The 13215-nt window shown below is 39.1% G+C and overlaps 1 protein-coding gene across 1 annotated transcript in view; it reads right to left on the bottom strand.

The window, feature by feature from the left end:
• Positions 1-13215, bottom strand: part of INPP4B (inositol polyphosphate-4-phosphatase type II B) — a 211284-nt gene that overhangs the window by 43054 nt on the left and 155015 nt on the right. The window contains exons 14-16 of the mRNA XM_054283822.1: positions 10816-10993; positions 5897-6109; positions 1039-1183 (exon numbers count right to left, since the gene is read on the bottom strand). Of these exons, the coding sequence (XP_054139797.1) occupies positions 1039-1183; positions 5897-6109; positions 10816-10993 (536 nt within the window). The remainder of the gene's footprint in view (positions 1-1038; positions 1184-5896; positions 6110-10815; positions 10994-13215) is intronic.

The following is a 13215-nucleotide window of genomic DNA, read 5'->3' as shown; positions in this document are numbered from 1 at the left end:
AACCAGAATTCACAGATCTCACCAGTACTACACAAATGACATAAAACTTTAAAAGTAATTTTAATTCTTGTTGTGTAAGAAATAAATTACAAGTGAGTACTGATAACTTTAAAACTCTTTATATAAAATGATGTAATTAAATTCCGTGGAGAACATGTAAGGGAAGACACAGGATAAAATGCACAATGAAAAAAAAGAAAGTTGAAACTATACAAAACTGTATAAAATAAAGCAGTTGTGTTGGTTTGTTGTTTTGTATGGGGAGTTGATTTATTGAGCCGAAGAGTGGCACAAAGGTTGGCTCTGATGTCCTTCCATTAAGACTACTACCACTATCACTAAGGATCTGTTTCATTTATTGCAACACACTTTCAGACTAGAAAATCCCATTAGACTTATAAAGCAGATATAATCTATGTATCAAGAATGCAAACATGAATCATAGGAGAAGATCAGAAGAAGATCAGAAGATGAGAAGGAGAAGATCAGAAGGTGACAAGGACCCTTGTCACAAAATTTTCTTTACATCATCCCACTGAATTATTCCACTTGACCTTTTGACACAGGCTGACAGGTATATCCAGGTAAACATGAATTTTATCAAATCAGAAAATAAAAATCAGTATATCACCTCAGAAAAGCAGAAGCATTTGCAGGAGAATGACACTGATTCAGAATGTTCACCTTTCCTTACAAGTTTTCTATGGGGTAAGACACAGTCCAATTTTTTTTTTTCCTCAAAATACTACACGCAAGTAAAATCTAAAGTAAATTAAATTACATCAGCCTACAAAAAGAAAGACTGTAGTTTCAAAAGGTTTACACTCTAGCACAAACAACTGCGCATGGCAAGCAGTCTGAGCACACATTAAAGCTGTACTTTGATAAATAACATTCCACAAATGTGTAAACCTTGCCATTAGCACTCTCATCAAAGATACTATGGAGTCTTCTCTAGATGACTTTTCTGTAGCTGTGCAAATTTTTATTTACTCGTGTCAATGACTAAAAAATAAAAGATTAGGGGAGGTTGCTTACCGCCTGTATGCAACACCTTGCAATCTTCTGCTGAAGGCTCATTTTCACCCTCTTTGATGTTGCTGATGTTGTCCTTTTCAAGCAGCCTGTCCACCATGGCAATAAGGCAGTTCAAACTCTTTGCCACGTTGGCCCACACCCTGTCCTGAAAAGACCAGAATTATCACTGCATGTTACTGCAGAAAAAAAAACAAAAAGGGACAATAGTAAGTTATTCATGATGTTAGCATACGACTGCTCCTCTCATCCTTCAGCCTATTACCAACCTGAGCCTTTTTCATGGAGATTCTCTTGCAGCGTAAATGAACCCAAACTTTTATGGTTTTAGACACTGTGCACAAGTGCTTCAAACTCGACATAATGCAGACAAAGTTTCAGGTCTAATAGCAAGGAACTGAGCAGCTTGTCTATTTAAATGATACCTTAAGAGTACAGACACACTCAAAGCTTGACAAATGAAACCTTGTGTGGGCCAGTTTTGTCACAGTGTTTAATAACCTCTTTTTGATAATTTAACATATCCTGTATTTTATCACATCAGTTACTCTGCTGAAGAAAATGTTAATTCAAGGACTAGAATGAGAAACTTGCTGTCATGGCATATTTATTAGCTAACACAATTTCAGTTTTGTTCCTCACCTCTCACATAAACTGCAACCACCACACTTAACTGAGTTTACAATAGGAGAATTAGGGAAGTAATAGAGAGGTAGAAAAAGTTCTGTACAAGCAGAGAGGAAAAGAAATCATGTGGAGCATAAGAAAGAGCTGTTATGGATCAGAGACATAAGGAGGGTCCTTCAGGTGCTGGATGCTGCAGAAATCAAAGCTTTTGCACCTACTTTTGCAGCACTGAATAAGAAGGAAGAAACCAAGCCATACAAGTAATGAGGCTGTTCACAAGACAAGCAATCAGACTAAAACCAAACCATAACAAACCCACAGAAACCACCCTTCCCTCTCCAAGTATATGTTTCAATGCTGAGTCATTCTGAAAGTATTGCAGAGCAACCAGAGTTTGCTTGAGGGTTAAAAATGGGAATTTAACATCACTGCTTGGTTTTGTATTTTACAGAGCCAGAAGCATTATGTATTTGTCAGGTCTTCAGGCAGAAAAATGAAGTTGCAAAAATACCAAGAGAGAAGGTTAAAGAAAACTGAGAACTCAGAGAAATAGCATAGTTCCATTTAAATGGCAACCCTTGGATTTTGAGTGGAGGCAAATCTAGAGCCACTGCTAAGGCAAACATTTAAATCTAATGTCGCTTTTCAACTATATGCCTCGCTTCAGCCTGACTAGAGGGATCTTATCTTATGCCCTGCTCCCTCCTCCTGAGGACACAAAAGACTGAGGGCAGGTATAGATTCCTTCAAAAGTTTCCTCCTCTATGCACTTCAAGCAATCCTGAAAAAACATTTACAATATGTGTGAAACTACTGATTTTTACCGCCCACAAGCATAATTCTGGGGAGAAGGATTCTATGAAGAATCCTCCAGAGTATAAGGGAGCTTCAGAGCTTTCAGTCACTGAAGTTGCTGAGGAATATGCAAGTGAGGTTGCTCAGAGAAGTTGGAGCAATCTAATTTCCCTTTTCTTTTGTGTGATGGGGGAACTTAATTCCTGCACAAAAAAAGCATTAAGCTCTTAATGAGCATCTGGAGTTATTGCACAAGCAACACAAATATGAGCCCTTGTTTCACACTGGAAAGAGCACTTTTTTCAAACCAACTATTAACCCAGCATTGAGATGATTTCTATACAGTATTCCCACAAACATTCCCTGAGGGTTTAGAAGTGAAATTCATAAACATCTGTTGACAGAAAGCTCACTCTTACTATCATGTATCTGGCTTTTTATATACAAGCAACTGAGAGGGAGCAAGGGCCTGTTTCACAGCCCCTTTTCTCCACACAGGAGGCTCCTGGGATTGTGGGCAGATAGAAAATGTAGAGGCATCTATTTATCATTCATTGAGATGTTATTCTGTCTGCACCAAAGGCAGTCACATTTATCTAAGAAGGCTGTTGAAATCCTGCAGTTTGGCAGGAACAATTTTCAAGTAAAACTGCAGTTTCCCATCACTGAAAATCAAGTGGCTTCTATGATTCTCCATGAGAAGAAATTAATCCACTTCTTTGTTGGAGAATTTTGCTCAGACATGGCTTGAAGGAAAAAAGGCCATGAAAATATACAGCTGATTGAAAAGTAAAAGGCAGCTGTAAACAGCAAAGTTCTCAGGCTTGTTTTTAATAACAAGTAAATACCTTGTCCTTGGATAGTGATGGGAAAGCAGAGTGACAAACATGTGGAGGCCTTGAGAACAGTTAATAACAGGATGAGAAAAACAAGTTTTGGTCTCAATAACAAACCACAGGTATTGAAAACAAGAGGAGGGGTTGCTGTGTAATCTGTAGCCAATGATGAGCTCGGGTTTTGCAATATGTATGAACTTAATTAACACGTTTATAAAAATGTGCATGTTGGATCAATAAATTGGAGTTCGATGCTGATCAATTAAGATGGGTCGTCTCCCTTCACTTCGTCACTTCTTATTGTCATCTTTTACTATTTCCAGAATATTTTCCTGTAGCCTAGCACTGACCTTTCATCTTCTTAAGCAGATGAAAAGATGGAAAGGCAGGCCTTGGCATCAGTGAAAGCTGGGCACCTCTCCTAGGACAATTAAAAACGAGCCTGTAAAATAATTCTCTTTCATTCATCCAACTGAAAAAATTGTAATTAAGTTCCATCTGATCAGAAAGTATCATTAAAAACTAGGACACCTTCCTCATTTCAGAGAGCAGGAATGGACACTCCTTTCTGTCACTGCACCTGACTGGATGTCTTCCTTCTAAACACTGCCAGCCAGTGGAGTCCCAGAGGCTGTTTCTGTTTTTAAAGGATTCTCAGCCTTTCCGAATTCACCACAGAGCTCCTCAGTCACTTCTTGTCCCTCCATACACACCACTTCAGCTGTGTGCTTTGCTTGTGCCATGTATGGCACAGCATCTGCACGTCCAAGCACTCTGAAGATGCTGTGTCGCCTTCATTTCAGTGGATATTCAGATAATTCCTTAAGGCCTTTTTGAGCTCTGCTCAGAAATAAAGGAAATATCTTAAGTAATGTGCATGATTAACACCCCCGTGGGCTGCTTCAAGGGTCAGCTTAAAGAGTTGTTTAAGGATGTAGATTTCAGGCAAAACTAAAGTTCCAACTGCAAAATGTAACACTAGTACTTATAATAGTACTTATAACACTTAGTACTGATAATAGTGAGGAAAAAACCTACAACAGCAAAGGAGGATAGAGCATTGTGCATACAAAGCAACATGTATTAAAGTTTTTCCCTTTATAGTTGTGTTTCACAGTGGATTAAGTGTTTTTTCAGATTTTACATGCCTTTATTCTTTCTCTTTCCATCGTGCTAATCACAATTTGATTATTAAAACTCATATCACCTCTACTGACAGAAATAACTGAAAAGTTTAACCATTCAAATGCAGAAAAAATCACAAAATTTCTCCAAAATTTATACTGTCTCAAGTTTGACAATGACTCTGACTCAGCTCAATTCAGAAAACAGTGAAAGATACATTTAATTTGAATCAAGATAATTTTACTAATTCAGCAGAAAAAAATGAATACTGTTTAAAATGACCCACTTATGCAGTTTAATAGGTGAGGACCAAGCACCTGGCAGCTTTTAGTTATGAATTACAGCAAAGCTATCTTCTCTTCAGAGATGCTAAACTGCAGTACTAAATTAAAATGCAGCTTTCACAAAGTGCCACTTTTTCCAGTGCAAAATTTATCTCTTTTACAAAAACTATTGTGTTATTTATATCTCTGAATGTTTCAACAGCTAAAAACAAACATTTTGGCTTTAGTTCAAGCAAAGAGCCACCATTCCAGCCCCTCAGGTTGTTGAGAAAACAAGAAAACGTGAATTAAAGGCTCTAAAACTGGAGGACAAATGAAATAATGAGTTATTTATTGTTTAAATCTCACGAATACTTAATGCATGGGGCTGGAAATAATTGCCTTTCTTCTAGAAGAAATATATTCTTCTTCCTTTATTTTTGGTGTGGAAAAAAATTACAGTTTAGGTGGAATACCATAGCTCACACAAGTTATTAATTATTTACAATAGAGATGAATATGCTGACATCCTTTACGTCTATGAGAATACAGTGATGAACTCAAAGCATGAGCCTGGACTAATAAAAATAGCTTGAGTACATATGAAATAAAGTAACAGACCTATTAAAGAAGACATCCACCAAAATAATTGATTTATAACATTTCAGCCATATAAATAATACATATCTTTGAAAGATATGCTAAGAATGTTAAAATCCAAACACTGTATTTAATTCTTTTACAGAACCTCAGACAGTTTCTAAGAACAGAGTCTAGGGGCAATGGGCTGAGGGTTAATTCAGTGTATTTAAAATGATTACAGCCTGAGGGCTGGAGAGGGGTGTTGCAGGGGGTCGGGAAGAAAAGAACATTTCCCTGTGAACAGCATATACTGTTCCAGTCCTTAAATCTGCCCAACTAGCAAAACCAACCCAAGTAAGAACAAAGACTGTTCTTGTGTCTGGGCAAGAATACACTCAACACCTTCACTGTTCTATGCACAACTAGGCAGTCTCAGAGCAGCACACTGTACTTAGGCAAAGCCTTGCAATTTAGCTTCAAAATCTGCATATCTGCGATGCATCTGAGAAGCACAATTTTACAGTTTTGCACCCCTTTGCCGCCTGCAACGGCATGTGACAAGGACACTGAGGGCTTGAGGTGGCTTATGCTAATTTGCAGGGTTTCACTGGCCAAGGGTTTCTGTCCACTTACCCACTCCTCCTCATCATACTCAGAATGATGGGGTATGGAGTCCTGCCTTTTGACGTGAGCAGGATGGTCCTGGTGCTGTGCATCAGCCCCTTCCTCTGCACTGCTCCTGGGCACAGCTGGTTTCTTGAGCACACAGCCAGGCCGGGCCGTGTACAGCGCTAGAAGGGCACTTCTCACCAGCTGGTCCTTGAACGTGTGCACAAATAACTCCGTCTAGGGAAAAAACCAAACCAATGGAAAGGTTAGAGCAAAGAATGTGGTATGGCAGCAAAGCTGTGTAACACTGAATTATCCTTAGGCAGAGCGGCTATTTGTTTCAGGCCTGCCTGGGAGGCAGAAAACAAAGTAGGCCAACAAATAATGAGGAAAATTTCAAGAGTTTTAGAGATCACATTCTACAATCCCAGTGTTCTAAGCATTAACACAGGAGCACATTATCTGTCATAGAGATCATAATCTTTTCACATTTTATTTGAATTCCAAATTTCACCTCAGAGGCGAGCCTCAACAAGAACCACTTCCAAGAGTAACCAACCACAGCACGATGATTTCTGAATAAGTGTAAGATAAAACACAATTAACCAGTTCAATAATCTCTCTAAATAAAACCCACCACTCTACAATGCTGAAATAGCAGTATCTGCAAAAGCAGTATTTCCACAGATAAATTTTACTACTGGTAGGTGTCAACCCAGATATCATGGTAGGTGACACCTGATTTCAAGCTTGATTTTTTTGTATATTTTAAAGAAAGGAAACTCTGAAGTTGTCTTCTCGGGTCTTCTGAAGATGCTAGTCAATCTCTGCATCATTTTTCTATGTTGACTGTTACAGCTGGCATTTTACCGTATTTTTTAAATCCTTCAACCTCCCTGCATTATTCATCTCCCTTCCACCTCAACAAGGAAAGTATGCCTTTGTGCACGCAATCTTAATTAAACAGGGATGTGGGAAGGTATGTAGATAAGAGTCAGAGGATCCAGCCTCAACCAGCAGGAAATGCCAGAAATGAGGGCTGCCCAGCCAAGCTCCGTTCAGCCCTTATGTGCTGCTTATGCAAAAACTGGAGGGAAAAGTAGCCAAAAAAACCCCAAAACAAACAAGTGCCAAGTGCCAGCACCTCCCTGGAACTCCTGAGAAGATTCCTGGAAGTCTTTTCTCCCAGTTTCTGCATTTCTTATCCTATCCCTTTCTTCATACTACCTGTTCATCTTTTGCACCCACTCCTACTCAACTTCTTTTTCTTGCCTTCCTGTCTCAAGACCCTCTCAAAAGTTTACAGATATTTAAGACAGAAAGGCTCTAAAATATTAATGGTTTTCTTAAGGCTCCAGCTGCTAGGTGATGTACTTAAATGAGAAGTTTCTGCCTTTCCCATTTTCATTATGTTTACCAAAATAATACTTTCTGAATTGTTTCACATGGACGGGCTGAAAATTTTACTCCAAATAAATCTCTACAGTTCTAAAAATAAGAACTGCAGGCACATCTAAGAAAAATTATTGATTTTTAAAACCAAAATCAGACCTGACTTGGGATTCTTTAGACTTGGCAACACTACTCATCTCCCTGGCGATATTACCAGACCCATTCCTTCTCCTCATTACCAACTTGGTGCCTGAGGGAAAGGCCATTTTTTAACAGTTTTCTCAGGACTGTCTCCTCGTTGTCCTGAATTGCTCTGCAGGACAATTGCAGTTTTCTACATTTCCAACCCAGATGGTGCATGCCTGGAGAATGACTTAGTCTCTGGGCAATAGTGCTATCACACCCCACCATTCTTTGCCTTACCATGGCACAATGAGATTTGAGGGGTTGTGTGGTAACAGCAAAGCTCCTCTTCAACACTTCTACAGTTCCATAGCAAGAGAGTTGAAACTCCATTACTTGTCTACCCTTAAAAACAGCAATATCATGGTTTTGCTGAGGTTTAATATCTACCTTCCCCACAATGTCTGTTTGAGAAAATTTCACGTTTCTGGTTCAGAATAACGCTCAAAAAAACTTTACATTTCAAAAAATTATGAGAATTGGATAGCTTGATGTAAATAATGCCCACTAGGACTGCAAAGTTTAAGTAATATAATTGAATAGAAATATTTTATAGGGAAATTTAGTTTTTAAAAGAAAATCAGTATAGAAGTGCGACTCCATTTTTCATGCAGCAACTAAAATAATTCTGTAATTAAATTCCATTCAGAGATCCCATTGGTTTAACAGCAGTCTATGTTTTAACTTCACTTTCTAACAGCTCAGTACAGCCAAATTTGCAGAACATCATTATTTATGAAACTGCAGTGAAATCACAAAACCAGTCTATACAAAGAAATAAAAACTCTGCAAATTCTTTCAGATACTCTACTAAAGACTATTTCTGCAAACAAAGATAGGCATAGCTGGAAAATTAATTTATCAAGCCTGCTGCAAGCTGCAAATGCTGATACACTTGTCGATAGCTAAAGGCTTCCTTAATCAACTAACAAAAAGGGATGATAAAAGGTTAGTCTCAGGAAAACACTACAGGAAACTGTAAACTATATATGGAGATGCTTAACAGGAGAAAATAAGCTCCTTTTAAGAAGCAGCAGTGGAATTATTTGATTTAATTTTCCACTTTCAATCCATGCAGCCAGTCCTTCCATTTCCAACATGAACACTTAAATGTAATTCACATTATTGATAATTCAGATTTACTCACTGCTACCTAATAATTATAGAAAGAATTCTTATATATACCAAGTGATATGTTTTTTAATAAACTTGCAGAATTTAATCACCAGGCAAATAATTTTTATGGCTTCAAACAGATGTTTAATTTCTAAATATCTATCCAGTTAAAACATCAGAGCATTTATTTTTTACATACAAAAAGTGCAGGAAAGATGGAATAGCAAAGCACTACATATGCCTCAGGAGCACAAGCAGATATCATGTCATTATACTCAGCAGAGCATGTGCTACTCTGTGTTAAATGCAAGCAGGAACACTCTGGTAGTCTTGGTTCTCCAGTACTGTACCAGACTATACAGACAGAATATTTCAAGACAGCAATATAAGGCTTTGAATTAACCATGAGGGATCTAATTTCAGTGTTGTGTGGGTTCACTGAGTTTAGGGCTTTGAAATTGTATTTCTCTTTCCTGAAGCTGTTTCTTGGTCTCTCTTCCCCATCTCTCCTCCCCTCTTTGCAAGCAGCTGTCCCAGCACACTTGCTTCCTCAGCAATCCACCCTATTTCTCTATTGTCCACCTTTTCCTAGGAGTGCATTTGGTAATAGACAGGGAAGCAGGTATTGAACCACTCCTGCTGCAGTTGTTCAGACAACTGGATTTGTCTCTTCCAAGCAAAAGGTGGAGGCTAGACAGACATCCAAGGAGTACATGGGGTGAGACTCCTTCTTCTGGGAACCTGAGCTCATGCACTAACAGCAATTTAATCCTGGTCCTGAAAAGCTGATATGAACACACTCAACTAAGCCACCAGCTATAAATGTAAAATACCTAAGGCTTTAGCAAACTGAATGAATTGTCTTTTTTGTCCCCTTTTTATAGCCAGAGTCTCTAGCGAGCCATGGTTCAAGCAGTACTTTAGTACCATGGCTCCTGCCTCTGAAATCATCCCCTCCTCCTGTCCAGAGGCCAATGGCAGAGGAAATGCACATTGCTCAGCAACCACCCCTTGGATCTTCAGAACAAACCCTTCTTTGCCTGATTGGCTTTGCCTGTGCATACAGATTTCTTTGAACTAACCTCTAACAGAGCAGCTTCACTCTTCTATGCACAGCTAAAAATGCCCTCCTGCATCCAGAGGTACACCATAATCGCTACAGTCCCCCTCCTTAAATTCCTCTGTTTCATTTCCAGGCTGAATTCTGCCTTCTTCCATCACCCCTGACGCTCAGAGCGACTCCACATTCTCAGAGCGAGTGTGGATTCACACATCTGCCGCTGAGAGCGATGTTCCTCTCCCTAGTGCTCTTCTGGAATGCCTTCCCAGCAAGTGGCCAAGCTCAATATCAATACTTGAAACCCTCCTATGGCACGAGGAGCTGCTGGGGTAATGGTGCTCAACAGACCAACAGGGCTGTCACTTCCCAATAGCTGAAGATGCATGGAAATGGTTACTGATCGTGTTATTGAGCCATACTGGGATCATACTGCTGAAGGGATGGCCCGTGGAGAAATGGGAAACTCTTCACAAGCTCTCGGGTCACAGGGTTCATATTGTTATTCATATAAGGGCTCATATTTTTATAGGGTAACATATGCTGGGAAGCACTACAGGCTTCAGCTAATCTCCATTATCAGTCTGTGAGACCAGCGGCGAACATTATCTTCTCTAATTTAGAATTAAAGGAACTAAAATGAGGAAGAGGTTACAGCTACAGACAGATATAATAGGAGAAAGAGAAATAAAATTTGAGATCTCCTAGAGCAAATTTCCCAGCTTCTCCTTCCAGGCTGCATCACCATTTCTGATCATGCTGTTATTCTAAACCTTATACACCAACCTGGCTTGAACTACCTCCCATAAGCAGCAGCTTGAAATATAATAGAAAGAGAATGAAAAAAAAAAGACTTCTCATACTACAAAATTATTTATAATTTTTGATATTTTCATAAACTCCAGTATGTAGCCACTAGAGGATAAAGAAGCTACATGAAATTAAATTAATTACACTTTTAAATAAAGCAATCTTTATAGATTTCATTAATTTTCTATACGGAAGGCCTACAGAAATGCTGAATAACATTATTTTTCTAATAACAACATTTTGATGATTATTTTAGCTGAGTTTATTTAACATCTCCTGATGCTGTGAAAGTCAAATGATGCAGAAACCCCCCCCCCCTTCCTCCCCAGCAGTTAGAGAGACTTGGTTACTCCATTTTCCATTGCAGTGAGGATTTGAATCTTACTTTTTCTGAAAGCATCTTTAAAGAGTTCTTCAAGCTGTCTGGAGAACGCTGGCTTGCAGAACTGAGCAGCAGGTCTGCATGGCTTGATATGAGAGGCTGCAGATGACTGATGTTGCTGAGAACTTCTTTTGCCTTGGCTGTGTTTTCAGGTGAATAGTAAATACACTGGTATCCAGTGCTGTGATAACAGAGAGTCACATCATGTCAAATTCATTTCTGCCATTAACAGCAATGCTTATGGTGCTAAAAATCTTACCACTACTTTTGCAAAAAAAAAAAAAAAAAGCCAGATGCCTGAACTTCATAGACACCACTGATCCTGCATTTAAGGGTAAAAACAAACCTTTCCTTGAACAGTAAAAGCATAAACGGCATGAAACAGCCCACCACCACATGCTCCAAGTAATACAGTGCAAAATTCCTTTGAGTGGGTGATCTGAACATAAACCCCCATGTTTTTATGTGTTTCTTTTAAACACTGTAATTCTAAAGATAGAAAATATTTGACAAAGTCAGGTAATAATATCAAAGAGCATAAGGCTCCTTATTCTTCCAACTGAGCTCCCCAAAAGAGAATTGACTGCCTCACCGAGTCTTTCCAAGTGGGCCATTAATGTTGAATTGATCAGTGGCCCACACTGTGTTTTGATTGGCCTCAGTGATGTCCAGGAAGAGACGATAAACAGAGTTATCTCCAATAAAGAACAGGCATCTGATTTGCAAGAAGAGACCCAGCAATGGGTGCGGAAGTGAATTACTTCAAAACCACACAAATGCACACTGCAAACTTCCTACTGTCCACTGTTCAAACTACTGCAATTATTTTGCAGGACTTCTCCTATCCCTCTTTCTTCTTTTCCTCCCTACAAATGATGCAATATCCTCTTACACCACTGTTCTCAAACGCCACTTCAGACAGCATGCACACACCCACTGGCTCTTGCCTGCAGCCCACAGCTCCTCACCTGAACCTCTGGTACGTAACCCTTCCTTTTATAAAGCCCTGGTTTAGTCTTTCAGAGAAACTAACCAAAATCTTCTGCAGCTTCAGATTAAAACAGGAAAAAAAGAACCCAAGCCCCTCCTGGCACATCACCAATGCCAGAGGAATGTACATGCTACTCCCAGCTGGTACTGTTTGTATCTCCCTTCTCTCCTTTTTGTCTGAAGTATTTCAGTCCCTTCAGCCGTTTCACCACTGATTTCTTTCTTAATTTGGCATACCAAGACCAAATACTGACACTTGTTCAATCCTCTGAATTTTATGCATTCCCTTTCATTTCAGTCTTTGTCCAGATCTCTTCACTACCCACAGTTCCCCTTTGTGCCTTTTATTGAGTGAATTCTAGTTCCTTCTCTTTAGTTTTCTACAAATTAGAAACTAAATCTTGATCAGTCCCTTCCAATTCAGCATTTTCTATGATTCTGGCAAATAAGGATAGCTTCAATCAGTTTTAAAATTAAGGCTCTTGCTTACGTATTTTGCTGAGGTACACTCTCAATACCCAATTCTAATTTTCTATTCCCCATTATCCATTCTATTTTTCTGTCTTTCACCAATGTCTTCATTCCTAGATACAATTCTTTGTAGAGGCAATCAGGATTAATGGCATATCACTGCCATTACTACCAGCCACATCTAAATTACAACGCATCTCCAACTTACATGAGCTACTCACGTCTACTAGACCCATGTCTAGTAAAAGTCATAATTCTGAGTATTTCAGCAAAGTGAATAATATAAACTGTCCCTCCTAATGAATTAGGAAAAACAAGCAAACCTCTGTCCCTCTGAGTAATCAAGAAACTGCCACAGTTCTGCCTTTGAGGTGGAGAGCCTGTTAGTGAGATGACTTCCAGAGTCAGATCTGGCACTACATCCACTGGAACCCTCAAGCAGCAGGCTCAGTGGATAGGGCAGGGACAAAGAGCAATAGTCTGTGTTAATTGCAGTGAAGACATAGTCTTAAAAGTCTTGACACTTCTCTAATTCCCCATCAGGCTTTTCCCTCCCTTTATCAAAAAGTCCTTTTTGCAGGCTGAATCTAGCTAATGCTGTTATCAAGTTCACTGTGCACATACTCCTTTCTGGGATTTCCCTCAGTCTTTAAATCCTAGATAGTTTTCACTGATCTCCCACAGCTCTAGGCTTCACTGAATATTGCAGCAGAAAAGCTACAGACACCGCTTGTAAGAAAGAGGGCAGTGACACCAAAGGTGTGGGCAGTTCTCGTTGCAATTAAGTAAATCATAGCTTTTAAGTACAGGAATTAGTGAAGAGAGAATGACTCTTCAGAATGAAGTGCACTACCAGACTGGTAATTATTTGGACAATTTAAACATTTTCAGAACCCTAGAAAGCACGACACAACTTCAAATATTTAGTTCCTCTCATAATTT

Source organism: Melozone crissalis, unplaced genomic scaffold, assembly GCF_028551555.1.
Source record: "Melozone crissalis strain CALT ecotype California unplaced genomic scaffold, PUWL_Pcris_2 ptg000039l_1, whole genome shotgun sequence".
Classification (NCBI taxonomy): Eukaryota; Metazoa; Chordata; class Aves; order Passeriformes; family Passerellidae; genus Melozone; species Melozone crissalis.
Note: the sequence above shows the minus strand (reverse complement) of the source record. Positions and strands in the feature narration are given on the sequence as shown.